This window comes from Danio aesculapii, chromosome 15 (genome assembly GCF_903798145.1).
Source record: "Danio aesculapii chromosome 15, fDanAes4.1, whole genome shotgun sequence".
Lineage (NCBI taxonomy): Eukaryota > Metazoa > Chordata > Actinopteri > Cypriniformes > Danionidae > Danio > Danio aesculapii.
The window spans coordinates 29,851,215-29,876,734 of NC_079449.1; the positions used below are offsets into that span (position 1 = coordinate 29,851,215).

Below are 25,520 nucleotides of genomic sequence, written 5' to 3' on the forward strand. Positions count from 1 at the left end.
GTCTGATAACATTTTTTCCTTCTGGAGAAAGTCTTATTTGTTTTATTTTGGCTAGAATAAAAGCAGTTTTAAATTTTTTTTTAAAACATTATGAGGTCAAAATTATTAGCCCCTTTAAGCTATATTTGTTTTCGATAGTCTACAGAACAAACCATCGTTATACAATAACTTGCCTAATTACTCCAACCTGCCTAGTTAACCTAATTAACCTAGTTAACCCTTTAAATGTCACTTTAAGCTGTATAGAAGTGTCTTGAAAAATATCTAATCAAATATTATTTACTGTCATAATGACAAAGATAAAATAAATCAGTTATTAGGAATGAGTTATTAAAACTATTATGTTTAGAAATGTGTTGAAAAAATCTCCCCGTTAAACAAAAATTGAGGAAAAAATAAGCAGGAGGGCTAATAAATCAGGGGGGCTAATAATTCTAACTCTCTGTATATGACTATCAACATCTCAAAAAAATGTGTTTTGTTGTTTCGTGACCATGTAAAGTTTAAACATTGGAACATTCAAAAGGAATAGGGTATAGCGGGGTAACTGGGAATAGAACACAACCAGGAACTATGCTTCTAACGACTCTAGAGAAATAGTTGCAAACCTACAAGTTTGCGATGCATTTTGCGAATGTTTGTTGGAATGATGGATTTGGGAAACACCAATTCAATGAACTATGTTTATAACGATGGAACTTGAGACCTTAGATGGCTAACGGTTTTTGGAAACACATTGCTTGGTAGGTTGTTTGATTTGGGGGCGTTCGCTCACTCTGCCCTGACAATGGAAAAGCGGTTGTTCCTTGCGCCACCTGGTGGAAAAGGTGGCCTTTGCTGCTGCAGCACAGCGCGTGATAAATTTCAGCATGACGCGTGAAGAAACGCACATATCTGTGGCCACATCTATAGTTTGAATTTTTATGAGTGTATGAGCCACTAAACTGACAAAATAGTTATGTATCCTCATGACTTTAAAGAACATTACATTTTAGCATCATTCCGCATTATTATAAAACTACAATCACAAAAAGCAAGATTTGTTGTTGACATTTCTCCGCATTTGTGCATGTTAAACCTTTTATCATGGAAAATCGAGTCTGTTGTTGTCATTTAAATTCAAACTGAGAATTGAAAGCCCTTTTTGTGACTTTCTATTGTCAACCAGCCCACACTTCAGACTTTAATTTGCATTATAGGGGGAAAAAAATCAAGTAACCATAATCAAACTAAAATTGTTTATTCCAATTTGCTTTTTTGAATCAAGGCATTTAGAGGCATGTAATGGATTCTGTTGTTTTGGTTCATTTTTTATTAGACAGTTGTATTGCTGCTACATCCAATGGCAGTAATTCAACTCTCTCTCATTTGTCACAGTGGGGCGATTCTTCTCTGGAAAACATCATTACATTAGGCGTTTATCTCTACAAACAGGGGAATTTATTAGCTTGAAAATGAAAATGACTCCAAGATATTTGTGCTCGGAACACACAAGAAATCCGAAAAATCTGGAAACTGTTTACAATTAAAAGTAGCTCCAATTATGATTATCCTAAATTGCGCACATGTCTGAAATGCTAATGTATGTTTGATGCGTGGTGCAAAGGGGGGTTATGCACCACTGGAATTGAATTATTTTCTGTCATGTCAGTCCCTGATACTGTAGGAAGGAGTTAATGAAAGCTAAACAAATGGCAGAGAACCTAATACAATGCATTATAGCCAATATTTATGGTAAAGCACCAGTGATGAAGCATGAACACATTTATCATTGTTCCTTTAAGTGATTGATTATTTAATTTCATAGCTACTCTTATATACTTGTATTAGCATATGTTAAGAGACCATTTAAACATTTTCAGGTTCTCTAGATTTATTAAAGTATGGAGTTGAGTAAAATGTTAAAAGACCATTTGAAAAAAAGAGAAGAAAAATACGCTTTTGACCCCAAATCAAACTTGCAGCCAATCAGCAGAACGGATGTGTCTAACAGTGATATTGGAGATATACATATGGGTGTGGTTCTGTTAGGTTATGGATGTGTCTTTGGTAACTTAGTGCTTGTTAGTTTCATCTGATTTCAAATAAACATTATAGTAAAGAAAACATAAATAATAATATTAATAATAATAATAATGGGTAGGCTAAATTGTCCGTAGTGTAAGTGTGTGTGAATGTGTGTATGTGTTTCCCAGTGATGGGTTGCGGCTGGAAGGGTATCCGCTGCGTAAAACAAATGCTGGATGAGTTGGCGGTTCATTCCGCTGTGGCGACCCCGGATTAATAAAGGGACTAAGCCGAAAAGAAAATGAATGAATGATGATATTATTATTATTATTATTATTATTATCATTATTATTATTATTATTATTATTATTATTATTATTATTATTATATTTACACTTTATACAATTATACTTTATTATTTATACAATCGCATCACTAGATTTCATAATATAATATATTATAATATAATATAATATAATATAATTTCTACATGAAAACGTATAATTTTAATGCAAAACACAGTGATAGCAAAGCTGAAACATCAGATTTTTTTTATTAAAATGCATTTTATATTGTGATGAAGAGAAAAAAAATGCTTTACAACCTAGATATAGAAACACTGAAAAAGAAAACACTGAAGTCATTAAAAAATGATGATTGTATTAATAACTAGCTCTTATTATATGCATATTTTTTTTGTAATTAAACTTAGACTTATATTTTCCCTTTACAAGACATTTTAAACAGTACAAGCTGGTTAAATGTATATTCTCCTTCTAAAACACCCAAGTAAAAACTCAGGTTCAGCTTTTTCAGGTTATAATTAATGTAAATTGTAATTAACAAGTAAATTTAATGAATACTTCTGTGCTTAACCCAAAGGGTAGTGATTTACAGTTCTTTCAGGCAAAATATTTATACTTAAAGAGACATTGTTTATCTTATTATTATTATTATTATTATTATTATTATTATTATTATTAATAAATATATAAAAATATCAATGTAGTTTTCACTGTTAAGTTTTTTTTCTGTATTCTTGTAAATGAGCCAATTAGCCACTCAATATCACATTATATATAATACAGATTTTTTTGACATAATGCCTGGTTCTGCATTTTGAATACGATACAAGTCTGCCCTCTACAGGAAATGTCCACAAATTACAGGTTTTTGCTTGCAGTATATATTTTGACCAGCAGATGTCAGCACATACAAACAAAATACATCATTGTGAGCTTTCAATAATCCTCTTCTCACCATTTGTACGATTAATAATGTATAAAAGGAAAAGGAAGGGAAAAAAATCACAAGGGAAGAAGATTGTCTACAAGTGTTGAGATAATTGTCACACACAGAAAGTAAATTATTAGCTCAGGAACGGGCATATTAAGCGTGACAGTGATGAATGCTATTGTCAACACTCATTGTCTTGCCCAGGCGAGAAATGTGAGCTTCTTTTCTTTTACTTGAGGAGTCATCAAACAAAACTTTGGCAGAAACGCATTTCCCTTAGCTGTTAGTGCCATCTGTACAACTCTTGCCAGCTTCTCTGTGGAAACACAAATAGGAGATTTTCCAATCTATTTTTAAATTACAAGACCATTTAGCTATGCTGATGAATTATTAATTTTTAATTAATCATCGCTTTACCTGAATACACTTTTTTTGCTTTTGCATTTGATATGGAGTACATTGAGCATAATACGTTGCCTTTAAAATAATTTATATATTTTATATAAATGTATAAACATGACAAAAAATATGACAACAAATGTTTTTGTTACTTTAACTTGTATGATTATGTTAATCAGGTTGGATTTTTTAATTATACAAAGTTTAGCTTAATTTTTTTTGTCAGTTTGGCTGATGTAAATTCAGATAACTGGAAAAGTTAATTTGATTCAACTTAAAAATCTAAGGCATCAAGATATTTTTTTTGTTTATTTATTACAGAATGTGTGAATGGTTTCTGGTTTTTAATAATGAGAAGCTCTTAATATCCATGCAACCTTTTTATTTAGGTAATTTATAGTGTAAAAGAAAATCTTTTATTTTATTTTTATATCTGCTTCATTAAACCGATTATTAAAATCTTCTTCATTTGAAAAAAAAAAAATTCTCACTAAAGTTTTACAATTACTACAAGACAACTTATATAGATTTTTTTTACCATCTAAATAATCTATTTAGCTTTTGCATTATAAGTTATAAAGCATATAGTACTAGCAAATCAAATGCATAATGTAATGTAAAAAGGATATTTGCTAACAGTTTTGGGGAACTAGTTGTGTTACTTAGTTACTTTTTATAATGCAGTACGTTACTTTTGCGTTACTATTTCTGACCTGGCTGAGGCTGGCTGATCTCTTTCAGAACTTGCAGGGGGCATTTATATATATATATATATATATATATATATATATATATATATATATATATATATATATATATATATATATATATATATATATATATATATATATATATTAGCTCTGCAAATTACAACACAGTGTATTACCTTCAGTAGACCTTAAAAAAACACCCATACATTAAAAAAATAATGTAGGTTTAAGTTATCTTCGGAGAACTTCCTGACCCCTAGCTTTACATTGTGTATAATGAAAGTTTAAAGCAATGCTTTTCCTACTTTTGTACTTTTTGTCTTATTAGTGGAGTAAAATTAGTCCATTCAGATAACCCTTTTCCTTTTTTTCCATGTGTTCAAAATAATGAGAATATTTCCATCGCAGAAATGTAAGGCTGTGCCATCTTGATGTCTGTCTGTTCCTGCATTCTCTCATTGAGTGTGGGATTCAATGTGACTACAATAATTTTAATCCAGCAATTAATTTTTTTTAAAAGTGAATTAACTAAACTTAAAAGTAACTTGCATTACATTTATTAAAAAGTAACTAAAAAATTATTACTTAACTTTCAAAAGTAATGCAATACTTTTATTTTTACTTAGAAAAGAAATATTATTACGTAACTCACATTACTTGTAATGTTGCTAACTATAAGCAATGTTACAATAAAACATAAATATATACACATTATATACAAAAAAATGAAAGAAAGCGCTGTGCATGTCAACTATGTGGATGTTATAGACAGTTTTGAAGGATGTTATCACATATCCAGATGACAGGTGCAGAATATAAGCTTATTTTCAGGCAGACGAAAATTTGAGGGGTAGGAAATAGGCACACCTATTGAATTCTATGGCGTACAAAGAAACAATCACAATGGCACAGAAACCAGACAAAGAAGGTTACTATACCGCGCAAGATGTCTCAGATGACGATGACACTCTCTTTTAAGGACATGATTGCTTATGGTGGTAATGCGATAGCCATTTGGGATCTTTACTAACAAAGTAACATTGTCCGGGGAATTGTAGTCAAATTATTCTATAGTGATGATAGCCAAAATGAAGAAGATGAAGATAATGGGGATGGACTACTATTTAGTTTCACTTTCCCGTCCATTTCAGTATGTTTCCCATACATTGATTTTATATTTTGGTGTCGTTACACTGCACAAATTGCATATAAATGTAAATAAAACTTATAACGTATATACATACAAAATGAATTAATTAAATAAAATATTACTCATTAAATATTACTTAGTACATTTTAACAGCATAAACAAAATACTGAAAAACAAACAAACAAAAACATTAAAGTAGTACATTTCACATTTCATTAAAAAGCTATATAATTAAAAAAAAAAAAAAAAAAAAAATATATATATATATATATATATATATATATATATATATATATATATATATATATATATATATATATATATATATATATATATATAATTTTGGTGAAAAACTGAGATTGCAATTTTTTTATATTCTTTAATCATCTTTTATTTATTTATAATAAAAAGTTTAACAGTGTATTGATATATAGAGTTAACAGTAAAGTGCATCAAAAAGTGATAAAATACAGATATCTTTGACTAGTTAGCTAATGATTAATTACAACTATCAGTTAGAAAACTTATTAATAACATAATTTTAATATAATTAACACATTCATTTACACTGCTGTATTGAATTAATCCATGACACCTTTAATTAAAAGCAACTAATGTACTGTACTTAATATAGATTAGTTGCTGGTGCGGTAGACTTTTTTAATAAGTTCTTTTCCAAGTTAAACTGTATATTCAATCATGATTATCATCATTTGTCATGGGAATGACTAAATAAAGACTAATGAATAACACCATAAATACACTCCCCCTATGAAAGAAGATCTTTAGGTGAACTGGTCTTTAGTGATTCATACAATCACAATCAAGAGCTAGCAAAAAACTGAGAGTCAATAAATAAATAAAATTGACATTCAAATAATTGTTAACAAATCAAAATTAATAACTGTGGCTCATTATGAAATAATGCCATTATCTTGCATTTCAAACATCCATGAGTAGATTAACAGAACCATTTAAATTTTGGGGTAAACTGTCATTTAATTAAGCTTACATTATTGGATATTAGTGCACCTGAATTTTAAAGTGTTACTAAAAGGCTGAATAAAAACCTGAACTTATAAATTATGTAAAAAATGCTCAGTTTAGTTCTGCCTATCTGTGGAAGGATGCAGTTATTTCTTGTTGCAAATATATTGAAGCAAATAAACCTCACTGTGTAATGCATGCATGAACACAATAACAAGTCTAACTGCCAATTCTCACTCACACTAAAACACTTGGCCAAAAGCACAGCTTTAAATTGGATACTTGGATTCTACTTTTAGATGATCATTGTTCTCTGAAAGTTCATGGCTTCTTTTCTAAAGCCACAGTGAAAAGCAGTTGCTCTTTAGCTCTGCATGGGTTATAGAGAGATAGATAAAGGAAACATCAGTGAACTGATCCGTGAGGAAGATCATTATTTCAAGAATGACAAAATGGGGCACCGCCTTCACTTTACGCAGGGTTTTCAAACTGGGGTCCAGGGACCCCATGGGGGATGCAAGGTAGTGCTAGGGGGTCTGTGGAAAAGTTTGGAAAAAAAGTAAATAAAATAAAATAAATAAATAAATAAATAAACACTCAAAACAATAATAAATTACAAATATTTAGCAGTTTATTCAAATAAAAATAACATTAAATAACAATTGTATTAACATAAATATAAAAGAAGCATTTAAAAAAATGTAAACAAATTAAATAGTAAATTAATACAAAAATTACTAAACAAAATGTTAATTCTACGCAGAATTTGATTAAAATAAATATTCATAAAACAAATAAAATGAGATAAAATTATTAATAATATACAAATAAATACAAATATATTTAAATAAATAAATAAATAATAAATGAATAAATGAACGAATAAATAAATAAATAAATAAATAAATAAATATACAGTAGTAAATAGAATAATTTCTGTAAAAAAATTTTTTTTTGGAAAATAATATGTTTTAGACATTATAACCTTGACTTTACACAACATATCCCTTACATATATATATATATATATATATATATATATATATATATATATATATATATATATATATATATATATATATATATATATATATATATATTTATATATATATATATATATATATATATATAGGATGGGGTCTTTTGCACAAATGGATGATCATACATGGGGGTCCAATGCATCTAAAACATTGAAAACCCCTTATATATGCTAACCAACGGGTCTCTTAAAAATCCATACCCCAATATATAATGTCGTAATTTTCTTCTCGGTTTTTTATGAAAAATACAGAGTCTCTTTTCCTTCTTATTTTATCTATCTCCAGTCAATACCAGTGCATACTTTATGAGTATTATTTCTTCTTGGGAGAAGGAAATCATACAGGTTTGGAAGAAAATAAGAGTGAGTGAATAGTAACAAAATGCCTCAGCTGAACTGCTAACGTTATCCCTTTAAACATTCGAGTTTAATTCAACCTACCCAAAGTGTTGTACGTGATAAAGACTTGTTACTCGATTTTCCCTCCCATTCTTTCCTCTTTCTCGGTCAGGTGGATGTGGGGATCGTGTTTGGTTTCCAGGCTTTGGTTCAGTGCATCATTTGATCATATCGCTGTCTCTCCTCAGAGGCGCTGCTGATTGGGCGGATTAATTCGCGTGCATCTTGAAGCTGCGTGTACACGCGCTTTTGCCTCTCAGTCTCAGCGCGCGACATATGGGCACGCGAATCTAAACCGCAACAATATCAATACAGTCCAAGCGTCGGGGATTCTCGTAAACAATCGCGTCCCGTCCAGAAAACTTCGCGGAAACTTCTCGGGCATCATTTTACGGATTACGGAGTCTTCGTTTCAAGCACGGAAGGCAAAAACAAACAGTAAACACACTGTGTGTTCATAAAGGGAGTGCAATGTTTCCGACCAAGGCTATAATCTTGGTGCTTCTTTTCTTTGACAACGCAGGTAAGAGAGCGTTATGTTATGCAGTAACCCTAAATACTAAATGTTATATAATGATAGCAGTGGTTTTGTGCAATTTTATTTCTTATTTGCATGCTACTTTTATGGGCAGTGATGTGGTGATGCTGGTGTCAGTGGCAGGTGCATCTCTGGACCTGTTTGAATTCTGTTGTTTTCATTGATTTGCACTGTTGCATAGTTTGTTAGGAGCAACGTGTTGTTTACTACTTTCATGCGGATCCTTGTGTATCCTTATAATAAGAATACATCTTGGGACTGCATGTTGAGGGCTAATTTGCTAGGCTATATCCAAAGGGCTTTGACAATGGAACCTGTCCTTAACATGAGAGGATTATCAAGCTAATATTATAATCAGTCTTGTACTCTGAGTTAAAGCGTCTGCAGGATAGCAGAAGAATCGCATTGATTTGAATTGATCCTTTGTAAATCCTTATGGGACAGTGGGATGAATTTCTTGGCAGTCCACCTGCTGCACGAGTCGAGAAAGATCCAATCAGTGAGTTTGGGCGGGAACTGTCTATGATGTAATTAACCTGTTTTGTGTATCAACGTTACATCATACACAACGCGGAATCCCAGCTATAATGATCGTAATTGGGAAATTTGAATAGAATTTTGGTATTATAAATGAGGTTAATTACATATTTTTACGTTTATATCGTAAATATATATTACATTTTTGGAATATATTGTTAATGCATTAACAATATATTCCAAAAATGTAATATATATTTAATTTTTTGATGTATTTTATTCATTAGATTGATTTTACTTTCGATGTTTCACTTTTACCTATAGAAAACACAGCTGTTTGAAATCTAATTGTTACTCTGAAATAATTTAAGTTTACTTAAAGGCCAAAAATGCAAAAGTTGAAAGTTCTGTAATCGTTTTTATTTCACTCTTGACTTGTTCCAAACCAGTTTGAGTTTCTTTCTTCTGTTGAATATATAATATGATATTTTGAAGAATGTTGGAAACCTGTTATTGTTTGGAAAAACAAATAATATGGAAGACAATGGTTAGAAGTTTCCAAAATTGAAATATCTTGTTTTATATTCTACAGTAGAAAGAAGATTTAACAGGTTTGGAATCAGTGGAGAATGAGTAAATGATGCAGAATAAAAAATTTTGGGTGAACTATCCCTTTAAATTTGCCTGCATTGTATTAAAACTATTTTTTATAAGACATAAATCATGACATGTTATTTACACTTTAAACCATGAAGAATAAGTAACAACAGCAACACCTACTTAAAAAACAGCAAAAGCAACATTTCCCATGGCTAAATAATAAAATATTACTAAAACATGTTTATTAAATTTAGTACTTGATAGTTTGTCTACTTGCATTACCTTTTTCTTGTTTTTTTTGTGTGAAGTGTTCATCATTTTTTTATCATTATGTTTTTATGTATTTATGTTTTATTTATTTTCTAATACATGTTTGTTCAGTAGTTTATATATAACAGATGACAATTAGCCTAAGTGATAAAAGGTAAACATTTTACAAATTGCTGATGCTTATCTCTACAACCAACAAATCATTTTGCTTTACTGCCAAATGTTTCTCTCAAATTCTTATGGCATTGTGCTCTTGAACATGAAAAATGGATGGGATATGCTTGGCCTCAAATTACTGCTCCGAGAGATGCTAGTGTGCATTAAGTGCATTGAGCTTTGGCATTTTTCAGACTTGGGACAGTCTTACACATTTACTTTCAAACACTCTCAAGTGACCATGACCGCAAGTGTGGGTATATTGGGACAAGCCCTGATTCGCCATGGATTCCCTCTGGAATTTCCTGTGGGCTTTCAGTGATTTGGATTAATGAATTAAATAAAATCAGTTGTAAACATTACTTAAAGTAATTTCCTCCGTTACTTAAACTTCCTTGGCAGCATGAATTACATTTTGATGTACTATTACCATTGTTTGTCAATAAAACTACTAGTAATTACTTATGATTGTCTAAATTGCCAAGCAATGGACCACCAAAAACAGTAATAACTGTTTTTAATTGGTTTAAAAATAATGCTTGAGGTAAATCAGCAATTGTGGTGCAAACTTATTTTAAACTAAGTCTTTTAAAATATTAGGGGGATTATTCTAATACACATTTCAGGCTTTTAAGAGTACAGACTTGAACAGCCCTATTGATAAAATTCTACGCTGAAGGTGCAGCCATATTAAACTTAAGTGCAATTTGTGGGCAAGGTTGGTCTTTTGTCGATAGTGTAGTGATGTATGAAGCACAGCTCAATCGACCATTATTTTTTAAAAACATTTTCAGACTTGAATCTGATGTGAAACAGGGCTGCACAATATTGGGGAAAAACGTACATAGCAGTATTTTATTTTTCACCAATGTATGCAATATCAAAACATATTCACCAGATAGCTTGAATAGTTCCATTTGCGGAAAAAAATTCATTATTTTAGGATGACTGGGGTGATTTTGTAGGCGAATGCATGTGGATTAGGCATGGGCCAGTATAAGATTCTGAGGGTATGATAACCTTTTTTTAAATATCACGGTTACTCTGTATCACATAGGGCTGTGTCGATAAGTGATATTATATCGAATCACAATACAATTTATGTCAATAACAATGATAAGCTCTGGACTTTTTTACTCTATAATGATCTAAGAGCCAATCACACAGCAGAAATGTGCAACAATGGAATCTAAAAGTGTGTTGATATTAGAGATGTACTGAATTTTCGGCAACTGAAAAATCATCGCTCGGAAATGTAAGAATTTGGAAATGTAAGTATGTTGTTTACTGTTAACTCGCAGGCTTTTTTTTGTCACATCCATAACACATGTTTATTTTTCTATAATAAAATTGATATTTTTCAGATCCCATAACTCTGTGGTTAGCTGTTTTGGGAAATATAAACAGAGGTTTCAATATAATGTTAACATATACTTTCTATGTGAATTTATGTTTTGAGATTTTACTGCAAACGTCACATCCACAACACTGTAATTTCTCACAAATTTTGCAGCTGGAATATAAAATTTGCATGCATAAATTTTTGCTAGATTACCTAAATTCTTTAAACTTTTTTTTTTTTTTTGGGGGGGGGGGGGGGTGCTTTTCTATGCGTCTGTTGCATCAACACTATTCCATCAGCACTTTGAATGAGAATTAAAAAAAAAAATCATGTTTGGAAGATTAATTGAAGCAATATAGATCTTATAGAACTTAAAAAAAAGGATGAACTATAGTTTAAAAAATCTATCTTTTAGCTGTTTATGAGTCCTTCAAATTATTTAAATTAAATACAGTGTATCTGATGCTTTAGTCGATGTAACAAAGTGAATTTTTGCATATAGTGTGGGGTTTGAAGATATGCTTCTGGTGTATGAGATTTTACTAAAGCAAAATGAGCAATAGTAATTGTAATGCCTGCCATAGCGTCCCCCCTGCTTATGTCATTATGATGATGAGAGGAAAACACAAGGCTTTGCTGCCGGAGATGCTTTGGGACTTCATCAGAGTCAACTGAGAGACAAGATGGGTGGAGCCCTACGGTCACATGATGCATTTCCCCAGGCTATGGACATGAGTCATCTTTGTGATGTCATCTCCTGATATGCACTTAAACTCTCATTGGGCTATTAATTAGTTGTGTTAGAGATAGCCTAGCCTGACTCCGAGGGCCTGAGCATGATGATAACAATAAATATGATGTAACCCACTGCACAGCCGCTGATCCGGAAACACGACAGGCTGATCTCACAGCCTCGGCTCTGAATTTGTGGAGATGTGGTCTACAGAAAATAGGATTTAACAGGACAGATGTTGCACTGACAGATCAATTTCCCTTGATCATTACCGCTGTACACCCACATAAACATGCGCAGAGTGGTGGAAATCTGTCTCCTCCTCCTGTGTGCATCTGCATTTGATGTTTCATTGAAAGATTTTAGGTCTGTATTTGTAGGATGTTAAAAAAAGTGATTTTGTAAAATTCAGTGGGTCATTGAGATATGAATGCCTGGTCTACTTTAAAACATATGAGCATTTTTTAAATAAATTTGATTTAATTTTATTTATTTTTTATATTGTATTCAAGTTGGTTTTAAAATAATATATTTTCAATAATATATAATATATTTTTTCAATATATTACATTGAAGTTTTAATGTAATGAATCGAAAATAACACATATTCTTTGCACTTTGACTGAATTCAAGTGTTCACATTAGGCAAGGCAAGGCAAGGCAAGTTTTTTATATAGCACATTTCATACACAATAGTAATTCAGTGCTTTAAACAGGAATAAAATAAACAACTATAAGAAAATAAAAACATCAAAGAATAAAAAATATTATAAAAACTGATTAAAAAGTGGTAAAACAGGTTATAAAAGAATGAAAAATAAAAGAAAGACATAACAGTGTGATCTGTTGGACATAGCACAGTGTTCATTCAGTTAAGGCACAACTAAACAGATGTGTTTTAAATCTTGATTTGATTGTGCCTAATGTTGGAGCACATCTGATCATCAGCAGTGGGGGTGTAATAGCTGAATGCAGATTCACCCTGCCTGCTTTGACTGAACTCTTGGAATTTCTAGTTTATTTGATCCTAATGATCTGAGGGACCTGTTAGGTTTGTATTCGGTAAGCATATCTATATTAAGGTCCTAGGCTATTTAGTGAATTATAGACAAGTAATAATACTTTAAAATCTATTCTAAATGTAACTGGAAGCCAGTGTAAAGACCTTAGGACAGGTGTGATGTGCTCTGATTTTCTGGCAGCGGCATTCTGGATGAGCTGCAATTGTCTGACTTTCTTTTTGGGAAGGCCAGTGAGGAGGCAATTACAGTAATCCACCCTGTTGGTGATAAAATCATGAGCAACTTTCTAAGTCCTCACTGAAAACAAATCATCTAATTCTTGCAATGTTTTTGAGAAGATAGTATGCTGATTTAGTTACTGCTTTGACATGACTACTGAAACTCAGATCTGACTCCACAATCACACCAAGATTCTTGACCTTAGTTTTTGTTGTTTGACCCCTAGAGCCAAGGTAAACATTCATCTTGAGAACCTCATGTCTGTTTCCAAATTTAATGATTTCAGTTTTCTTTTTGTTTTACTAAAGAAAGTTGTACATTACATACATTTCATATATTACACATGCAATCAAGTACAGTTGAAGTCAGAATTATTAGCCCCCCTTTGATTTTTCTTTTCTTTTTTAAATATTTCCCAAATGACTGATCAACGAAATTTTCACAGTATGTCTGATAATATTCTTTTCTTCTGGAGAATGCCTTATTTGTTTTATTTCAGCTACAATAAAAGTGGTTTAAAATTTTTTAAAAACCATTTTAAGATCAAAATTATTAGCCCCTTTAAGCAATTTTTTTCGATAGTCTACTGAACAAACCATCATATACAATAACTTGCACAGTTACCCTAACTTGCTTAATTACCCTAATTAACCTAGTTAAGCCTTTAAATGTCACTTTAAGTTGCATATAAGTGTCTTGAAAAATATCTAGTAACATAATATTTACTGTCATCATGACAAAGATAAAATAAATCATTTATCAGGAATTAGTTGTTAAAATTATTATGTTTAGAATTATGTTGAAAAAATCTCTCCATTAAACTAAAAATAATGAAAAAAAAAATAAGCAGGTGGGCTAATAATTTATAAATAATATAATATTTTAAAAATATCTTGATCAAGATAAAAAAATCTTAAATTGCCTCCTTTGCTATAGTTCAATTAATGTGACATTTAAAGAGATACAGAACTGTAGTTTGCTCAAAAATCTAAAATCTTATCATTTACTCAGTCTCTCCTTTTTCCACTCTTTTCAGTTACTTTCTTTTGTTGAACACATTGTTTTTATATATTGATAAACAGACAGTTCAAGATTATAAAATTCAATTATAATGACAATTTTCTTTTTATCTTGGTTAATGCTGTAAAGGCAGTGGTTTTCAATCCTGGTCATGGGGAGCCACCGCTCTTTGTACTGAATGTCTTCCTTATTTAACACACATAATTAAGCTCACATTTTCATTAGAAGAGAGCTCCATGAACTGAATTGTCTGTCAGATAAAAGAAACATTTAAAATATTCAGAGCGGTGAGTCTGCAGGACCTGGACTGGTGTAAGGAGTAGTGTCCACTATTACTTTCACAATACCGCATATAAAAAGCTGAAATAAACGAAAGCAAAAACTATCGCAGTTATTTGTTGCTTATTTTAGATAAAATAATTGACACTCAAATAAACAAACCGCCAAACATGTTAGTACATTTGTACAAATTGTTTCTGTTACAATTTGTTGTTTAAATGTAATACTTCACACAGTTACAGTACTTGTTTTCATACATGAACATAAACATACAAACATACATAAACATACACGATATATTTAATGACTGGTTAAGTCAAATATAATCATGTATAAGCTAATATAGTGCAAATATTTGAAGTCAACTTATCTTGTGAACAAGTGAATGACTTGAGCTAAATGCAATGCAATTTGAAATACATTTTTTCATGACTGAAACTGATTGGGCGATTACTAGATGTTTAGAAGTGCAGTGCTATAACTAGTAATAAAACAGAAAGAATGATCTTGTTCACTTGCGACACACTCATGTTTGAACTGAATGATTTACTGAATACATACCTTGATTTTGATTTTTGAATGAATATTTTGTTTTCAATGTAATTTTTTATTTATTTTATTTCCTCTCATAGATCATTATGCTATAATTTGTACAAATGTACTCTACTAAAGGTTGACATTCCTTATGATATTAAAATAATTCAAGGAAACAAACTGTGATTATTTGATGAATACTTCAAACTGTAATCAAAGCACAGATTGCTTGAAATTGATCTTGTGAAAAAAAGTTCACACTTCAGTTTTATTGTAAAATAAGTTTAATTAAAAACAACAGAACGTAACTTCTTTGTAAAAGTAACTTCATTGAATATTTCATTGTTAAAAGTGCAAAATAGCCAGCATTTCTTTCAAGCAAAACTAAAGTTTGTAACAAAACTTTAGTATATGTGAGGGGGCAAACTTTTCAAGATGGGTGGTGACCATAATGGCCATTTTGAAATCGGCCATCTTGGATCCAACTTTTGTTTTTTCAATAGGAAGAGGGTCATGTGACACATCAAACTTATTGGGAATTTGGGAAGAAAAACAATGGTGTGCTTGGTTTTAATGTAACTTTATTCTTTCATGAGACCCGTTACATATACTAATGTACCACAAACAGGATTTTAATATCACCAACCATTCCCATTTTATTAAGGTGTATCCATATAAATGGCCCACCCTGTATATTATTTAACTATAAAAATATTTCCTATTTTTAGATATATGTTTTTAAAGGTGCTGTATGTAAGTTTTTGACTATTCTAAAGAATAAAAACCATGTTTGCAGATATTTCAAAAACATGCTAAGTGTATATACTTGTTTGTCTGTAAAATATTGGTGAGGTCAGTTATTCTGTTACATGAGTTACATGCTGGAACGGTTGTCTTTGTTTTGGTTTCAACCTGCCCAATGCCAATTTAGCCAATTATATTTCAGCACACTGAGTTGCCTTGGTGGAAACCAGCGTATTTCATTCATTCATTCAGAAAGGCTCTCAAAGCATGCATCCGTGACTAAAATGCGATCTCAGGTGGACAGTAGCCTCCAAAATGAGATAAATATTCCGAACATAAACATTATGTGAGCAGGTTACATTGTAAACCTGTGTCCTCACAACATGATATATGATGAGATTTGGAGTGATAAGCTGTTTGCACCAGACAAACATGACAGCAATTCAATACAGCCGTTCAGAAGCATAGAATATGTACTCACTCACGAAATGGTAAGGTTTATAATATAATGAATACATATTAAACATTATTTAATGTATTATTATTATTATTTAACATTATTTAATGTAATGTTACGTGTTGAATCACTGATATGTGTTGGTCTTGAGTCACAGCTCTAAAGTTCAATTTATTAATTATAAAAATAGTTTATTTTATTTTTAAGATCTGAGGTGAACTATCTGCTGCTGTTTTCAGTAGTGTGGCAATAAATGTCATGTAAAATGGCATTCAAACTCACATTGTTAGCATTTAGGCCTGAATAAAGCACAAAGGGTGTTCCTGAAGTGATCATTGTCAGTTTTCTGTTGTTCACCTGTGAGAAATAGAAGCAGTTTCTAATATATTAATTTGAGGTGTTGGTTAGAACAAAAACTCATTTTAATATGGAAAATATTCCTTCTATCGGGTGCCATTGCTTTAATTTAGAACACGACTTAAATCAGCCTTTAGGCTCAATCGTCACTCACTTCTGTTGGTCCTCAATCTGGCAACCTGCGCTTACATTTGTTTTGATCCAGGAATGCAATACCTAGTTCAACCACTGGGTGTCAAACTTACATACTACCTTTAAGATAGAACTTAGTTATGAAGGGCAGTTCATTCTGCCATATACCTTAGGGAATAAGCTGAAGGAAAGTAAGTGAGTGATGTGAAACATTGGCACAAAGTTCACTCCAAGTGAAAATGACACATGAGCGCAGGGCCATGGGCCTTTGGGTTGACTGTTTCCGTCCAACACCAAATAAACCAGAAACAAAGTATATGATTTACCTGACGTATGAGAGACTTGCGTTTTTTTTTTTTTTTGCAATGTTATGGAAACTCTTAGTCACTTTGTTTATCCAGATGAGATAATAAGGGAAATTATTAAAAAAAGCTAAATAACCAACTTGAGGAAATAAAGTTGTTAATAATAGGTTATGAATATCAGTTTCGGTTTATTTTCGGTTAATCGTCCAGTTCTAAAATTGCCTATTTATTTTTTCCCCAAATAGGTCATCGTTGGTATCCTGTCTCTATTTCAAGGTTCAACCAGTGTAGCAATAGCATATGTCACTAAGCTGGATTATCCACAAAGGCCTTCAGGGCCAAAAGCGTGTTCCATTCAGCGTTTCAACACCATTTGGAGGTGAATTCATGTTCAGGGCTTCCACATATGTGCAACTGAATCCTTCGAACCATAAAGCTTCCAACCGTGAGCATTCGGTCAAATGCTTATCCTGTTGTCTGCTATGTTGTGTCCCGGTGGATTGTTTTAAACCTCTGTGATCATTTCCCTGAGAGCTGCAGCAGATGTTTTAAAGGAAATGGCGTAACATTTATGCTGTGTACGGTTTGATGCTTTGTTAAATAAAGTGTCAGAGATGTGATCCTCACATCCTCATTTTGCATTGCCAGTAGCAAACGGCAACGTCTGGGAATGAGCCCTGAGTTTTGCGGGACGTCCTGTTTGACTAAATGGTTCCCTGGGATGTAGCTCTTCTGCTTGGCCTCACCTTTGATTATGAGCATGTCTGGCAGATTTAGGCCTGCAGAAAGCTGGAGGAACAGCAGCATGTTCAAGTTTAATGAGACCGGCATTTTATCTTAACACTTCGCCTATAATTTAATATTATTTATGAGGTTCATCTTGTTGAATGTCCAAATGAATGGGTGCCTTAAGTGTTGTGGATTGCTGTTTTTAATTAGTAAGGGATTACTCTTGAAATATAGATTGATTATTGTTGAAATGCAATCTTTGTCATGGATGGTGCACAGATGGGGTTTAACTGTGTTGGTCCGGGTCTATAAACACTTGTCATCAAGCGCAGGTTTACTGTAGGCGTGCTCCCATCAGGATGTTTGCAACTGATAGTATTGATTTCTTGTGATGATGATTGGCCGATACCATATGACTGGGCGGTATGAGTAAAATTTTATTTCACAGTATGAAAAATTTCGATTCACAGTAACGATATCTTACACAATATCGTTTTTTTTATTAAGGTAGGTATTCCAGAAAACGTACATAAGGGCTTTATATAATAAAAACGCATGAATATTTAAGAAAAAAACATAGTATTTTATTTTTAACCTTACTTTTAAATATAGTAAACAAAATATGACATTTGACAAACAACATCCAGATGTATGTCACATTTGACAGTTTTCTGTGGACAGACTATTATATAAATTTCTCAAGTATGGGCAGCACGGTGGCTCAGTGGTTAGCACTGTCGCCTGATAGCAAGAAGGTTGCATGTTCTCCCTGTGTTCCAGGTGCTTCGGTTTCCCCAACAGTCCAAAGACATGTGGTATAGGTGAATTGGATTAATTAAATTGGCCGTAGTGTATGTGTGTGTGTGTGTGTGTGTGAATACTCGGTGAGGCTTAAAACATATTCTGGAATAGCTGGCGGTTCATTCATCTGTGGCGACCCCTGATTAATAAGGGACTAAGCAGAAGGAAAATGAATGAATGAATGAATGAATTTATCAAGTAACATCTTCTCACGGATATAAGAAAATATCCCAAGTAACAAGACAATAAAACTAAAATATGTAAACAGGAAATATCAAACAGTTTTCAAAAATACAAAATATAAACAATTACAGTTCTTGGATAAATATTAACTTCGTAATAACTACGTGATCACTTGTTGAAAATACAAAGCAATTGGCTACACTTCCAGTCTCTGGTGGAGCATCTACTGGTGCACACTACATACCTCAGTAATGATATACAGTACATCGTCATACTACCCAGCCCTAATATCAAGTACCGATTCTGATGCTTCAAGCTTTATATAACTGTGCCATGGGATAAAGCACTTTTTCCTCCTAAACATGACACTCACTGTAAGTGGTGATTTCTCCTTACCTAAGAGATTAAGTTAAGGGTGTTGCATATAATCCTTTAAACAGAGCCTTACACCAGCTCCACCGACAGCAGCGGGATCACTCGATGAGAGAGATGGATGAATAAATGCTGCAGTGCAATTTGCACTAGATATCTTTACTGTGCTATTCATTTAACCTACTGTAACAAAGTTAATGCTTAGAACATCACTGCATGTTCCTCTCATGATAGGGTTGCACAATACTTGTAAAATATGTAACATGTGATGTTGTTGAGTATTGCGATTCTGTTTCTTGTAATATAACTAGTAATGCATTGATTCGATACTTGGATCGGATATTGGCTTTGATACCGCACTGATTATCAGCCAGCTTGGACCGACCCAAATCCCATCTTGCGCATGCACTGTTCTGGGAAATTTATAAGCCAACTAAAGCCATGCAGATGTTATAATGCACTAGACAGTTGTCATATACTTTATCCCAAATGATCTGAAGCCTATCGATAGTTTAATGTTATATTATTATAATTATAGTTATATAATATTCAAGTTGTTAAATTCAGGTTCATGTCACTTCTTACCACTGCTCTTCTCAACCATCTCAATTCACTCACAATACAATCTGCATGCCATGTTCGGTTATGACAGCACACAAAAAAATAAACTCTCCAAGATTAGTTGTTCCTATTAGTTAACTAAATGTAAAAAATCTTATTTAAAGAAAACAATCTATTTTATCTGCAATAAAAAATATCAATGTAATGATCCTACAAAAATAAACAGGTAATAAATATTTTTCTGAGCTAATAAAAAAAAACATTTAAACTTTAAAATACCATGAATGACTGAAATTGGTGTCTTATTGACAATCAAGAGCTGCACGATATTGGAAAAATTGTGATATTTTATTTTTCTGCAATAAATTTGCAATGTGAAACAGTTTCACACGATTTTTCATTCCCAAATGCTCTAAACTCTCTTGAAATGCTCAGTGTTCTGTAGATCTTGGTCAACCATAATTCAGACTCAACATTGGATATCTTGTGATGTGACTATTGCAAATGCACACATTGCGATATCGATTCTAAAACGATATATTGTGCAGTCCTAATGTCAATCTTATTGGCTGTTGTCATTTTCCTCTCTTGTCTCTAGGCATGGGACGATAACCGTTTTCAAGGTATACCGCGGTTTGGAAAAGTCAAGGTTTTAATACCACCAAAATTTTCTGTAATATCGTTCCTAAAGTATGTGTAAGATTTTTTATTTACATTTTTTTGGGTTTTTTTTTTTTAGGACAACAGTATCTCCAGCAGAAAACAATATCCATAGATGCTGTTTTAAATTGTAAAGAAATCTGTGTTTTTGAAACAAATGAAGACAGCAGAAGTCACTGATTCATTTTCATTATTTAGCCTGACATGTTTACTGCTCCAAAAAATTTAAAATCTTTCACAAAATAAAATATATTGTGTTCAAAGTGGGGAAACGTTTTTGTTTTCTACCCAGGCATTTAAAAAGAATGTATTTTAGAGCAGTAATCACAATACCGTGATACCGTGAAACCGTGATTTTTTTTATCCAAGGTTATACCGTCAGAATCTTATACCGGCCCATGCCTACTTGTCTCCCAGCTTTAGTGTTTATTTTCAGCTCCATGTTTACATAACTGCACCTACTGGAGAGGTAGAGATAAAGATAATAAAGGTCATATCTGATTGGTTAGATTTGCAAAAAAAAACAACCTATGCATACTTGCAGCACACAAATGTTATTTTATGTTATGTTAATGCACTACTCCACTGCGATATGGATATTACATATACTATTAGCATTTTTTGGTATACAGTATCTCATGATCTTTCCTCTTGCGTATTTCTCCATGATTTCTGGGATATTTTATCTATCTTGCAGGAGCCCCTAAAAATATGTGGGAGACTCCTGGAGCTTCCGGTAGAGCTCATAAGAGTGAATAAGACATTAGACAGGGGTGAGTGTTCTGCTTGGGTCACAGCAGCTAAAAGCACTGGCTCTACAATGGAAGCAATAAAGAGCCCATTGCTCATGCAACATTTGTGAATATTTTTTAGCTGCTGTGACTTGAGTGTCGGATCACCCATGCCCCAATGCATGATTTACGTCCTCACGTGTTCTAAAGCTGCTAACGTATAAACTGAATGCACATGAGCATCTTCCTCTGCTTGTAAATAATCACATTGTGATCGGTTCATAAGAGTCAGGTTTATCGAGTACAGATTGAGTTGTGAAATGTGATTAATCTGATTGGTTGATTAATTGGAGCAGTACTAGTTTACTGCTTCATGATCTCCTTCATCTTAGAGGTGTTTTAGTGTTATAGATTATCAGCACCAGTCAAAACACACTTTTCTAATTAAGGGTGTTTTTACATGGGGTTCTATTGCTCGTACGCTACTTTAGGTGACCCCCTTCCACCTTCTGCACTGTGTTCATATGTTCATTATTGGCTCTGAACCCCAGTAGGTTTGCATCATCACAGTGACAGCTGTTGCTAGGTAATGATGCGTGAGGAGAATGCAAAACAACTGTATACCGCTGCTTGGGTGACAAAAATTTGAACTCTGAACTTTGTAAATTGTAGTTTTGTTATCAAAGTGCCAACACTGAGCCAATGCATCCATTTGTCATGATTGTAATGTTAAAGTTCAAATAATGCAATAGCAGTTAAATGTTAGCGTGGTTGCTTCAATTCATGTTTGATTAGTTGTATGTGTTTTCTCTGGAAAAGAAAGAAAAAAAAGTGATGATTTCAACAATTTGAATGTAATGTACATTGTTATAAGCAGAACAGGTTAAAATTATTATGCTCAGTACACTGAAAAAAGTGTTGCCTGCAAAACTGTTGCAAACAATCTATTTGTGTTGAATTCAAACAAACAAATTAAGTTTAATAATGTTCAACTTAATTTGTTTGTTTAAATTCAGCCCAAATAAATTGTTTACTACCACTTAACGTAAAAAATTGATAAATCCAAGGAATCATTTTTGAATAATTTTTTTCAGTGTAATAGGGCTGCACAATATATGGTTTCAGCATTGATATCATGATGTGATCATTCCCAATAGTCACATCTAAGGATCTGCAATGCAAAACTCAAGCTTCAGTTTATTCATCCTACAGGGAATTTTAGTGGAATTATAGCTGACCAAGAACCACATTGTTGAGTTATTGTGAAGTTTAACCATAATAGAGTGAAAAAGTGCTCGTTTGCTTTGTTTTTAAGGCCTATGACTGTAAGATTGCACTATGATTTGTGTACAAGAACAGCTATTATAAATTAAAGACTATATAGTTTTATTGGCTTACAATTGATTATTCAACTTATCCTTGATTACAGTTAGGTCCAATCCCAATTTTACCCCTTAGCCTTTCCCCTTACCCCTAACCCTCATTTTGCACATTTACGTAAAGGGGTAGGGGTGTCCCAATTCAGAATACACCATCTACAATGGCAGCATGGCTGCACACGGAAGTCAAGAGAAGTTAGTATTTTTTGTCATTATTACAGATTTTTACAACAAACAAGCACGTTTTAGTGTTTTAATGCTTTCCTTCCTAATCTTTCTAAAAAAACTTACATTACTAATGCTTTGCTTCTTAGACTTTACACACCTGAAACTTGCCTATATATATATATATATATATATATATATATATATATATATATATATATATATATATATATATATATATATATATATATATATATATATATATATATATATATATATATATATAGCACTTATTCAATGTTGCTCTTATAGTTGTGTAAATTGCTTCCTTGTCCTCATTTGTAAGTCGCTTTGGATAAAAGCGTCTGCTAAATGATTAAATGTAAATCTAAATGTATAACATTCATAACGGTGTTCGTGTTTTACCGTCCTGCTTAAAAAAAAAGCTAAAATAAATGAGAAAAGTCTAGTGGCTGGGAACAACATTTTTTACAGTGTCTGGTATAATGTTAATGTTGTTTTGTGTGTTTACAAAGATAAATATGGCCACAATGTAAATGCACAGTACAGTTACAAGCTTATTGCCACATTATATCGTTATGATAACATGATATTGTTGCCTTTAGTGATTTCCTGAAGATAAATACCAAAACAATATTGCAACTAGAATAACTACAGAAGTTCTCATTGATTTCATATGAAGCAAGAGATCGCAATGACATATGATGACGTGTGCAGATGTTGTACTGGTGTGCCATTTCTTATGAGTCAGTTTTGAAGCCCTTCCCCTTCACACTGTTTCAAGACGCAAGGGGTAGGGGTAGGGGTACAAAAATGGAATTGGGATTGAGCCTTAGACTCAAAAATAAATAAATACAATTTGATTTATGCAGATTATCTGGCCTCCAAAATCATGCCTATCAATATAAAATCCTAAATTCTTTCCAAATTGAGCTATTCAAGTCATCTGGTGAAATAATTATATTTATATCGCAATAAATATCGCAGAAAACTAAATATCGCAATGTCTGATTTTTCCAATATTGCGCAGCCCATCAAGGTGAGAATTCACATGCAGTTTATTTAAAGAAGTAGTCAGGCAGGCAACGGTCAAAACAGGTACAAACTGGAGCATATAGACCAGGAGTGTCCAAACTCGGCCCTGGAGGTCCGGTGTCTTGCAGATTTTAGCTCCAACTTGCTTCAACACACCTGCAAGAATGTGTAAGCTTGATTAGCTAGGCCAGCTGTGTCTGATTGGGGTTGGAACTAAACTTTGCAGGACACTGGCCATCCAGGACTGAGTCTGGACATCCCTGATATAGGCAAACCAAAGAGCGTGATCAAAAGCAGGCAAGAGATCGGTGCAGGCGGCAAACAGGGTAAACAATAAACAAAACACGGGAAGGCTAGACAAGAAATAACGCTTTGAAATACTTACAGAAAACAAGACTCAGCAATGTGGGTGTTTGAGAGGTGTATAAATAATCTGTGTTACTAGTGCTGAACAGCTTCAGCTGTGTGTTTGCAATCATGGAGGATCTGGGCCAGGTGTGTGAGTGAAGTGCATGATGGGGTTTGTAGTGCAGTTGAATGTGAGTGTTCTCAAGAGCAACATTGGTGTTGATTATAAGACACATACACAACCTTGTTCATTTTCGCACCTTTACTCTTTCAAAGTTAGAGTTGTAATATTTTTAGATGTGTGTATTTGACTAATTTCTGTATTTTTCATTTAAGAATGTTTTTAATTTGTGTACATGCTGTACAGTAAATGTTTCAACATAATTTTTCATTTACTTCCATTTATTTTATAAGTAAACTGCTCTTTATGCTGCCTGATGTTGCAGTTTTCTTACCATACAGTATTATTTTAATGTATTGTCATAAATATACGGGTTTGTGGAGTAAGCAGTTTGATTGTTTGCTTATATTTGTTATTTATTCCCATTTACTCACATCAGCAATTCAGTCAGTAACCTGACATTCATGCAAGGCATTTATTAAAGCAAATTTCATTGAAACTTCATTAAAACTCTGTATTCATTTGTTGTTGTTGATTATTGTTGCTTTCAACCATAAGTGATTATAATTGACAGTATATATTCACGTAAATGTATTATATATAATTGTATTAATGCACTTAATAACATTTATTAGCAAAAGTAGCCATTTACAGCAAGGTTGCTGTAAGATGCATTGAAAGTGGTAGTCATTTCGACAGTATGTGACCTCAGTTGTGGAATTAATATACGGTGCATATTTAATCTGCTGTATTTTTCCAAATGCATTACACATATTGCTGTCAAAAACATCCTTTCTGTAGCAGAGTTCCCTTCTTTATTAATGGTTCTGATTTATTCACTGCTTTTTCTTTCTCGAGGGCATCTTCTCTCTTTGCGGGTTGCGGTTAATTCTTTCACAGTGCTTGATGTCTTTATAGCAACTGTCTGCTGCTGAAAAATATTGTGAGACTGAATTAAGAAATGCAATTAGAGGCCGTATTTTTTTCTGTGTAAAATATGGCTATTCACATGCACAATTTACATGAAATAAGCAACATTGGAATTTTTATGCTTTTCAAGGATCACTTGAGCCTTCTGCATTTTTCCCCTTTGAATTTATGCAAGCCTGATTCTTTCTGAAGTATTTGTCCTTCAGACGTTCACAGCATCAACATTACTCAATCATAGTTAACCTCACAAATGAAGAGAAAAATACCAAGTGTATATATCACAGAGTGTGTTTAAAATTATGTATTTGATAAAAATACATTAACATTTTATAGCACATTCAATTGCTTTTGATAAAATAGTTTATTTTTGTT

General features: G+C 32.5%; 1 protein-coding gene across 2 annotated transcripts in view; it reads left to right on the forward strand.

The window, feature by feature from the left end:
- Nucleotides 1-8,160: 8,160 nt before the first annotated feature.
- The window catches only part of ncam1b (neural cell adhesion molecule 1b), a 209,967-nt gene continuing 192,607 nt past the window's right edge, over nucleotides 8,161-25,520 (forward strand). For both annotated transcript variants that reach the window (XM_056473245.1, XM_056473244.1), the window contains exon 1: nucleotides 8,161-8,450. In XM_056473245.1, the coding sequence (XP_056329220.1) occupies nucleotides 8,399-8,450 (52 nt within the window). In that variant the 5' untranslated portion in view covers nucleotides 8,161-8,398. The remainder of the gene's footprint in view (nucleotides 8,451-25,520) is intronic.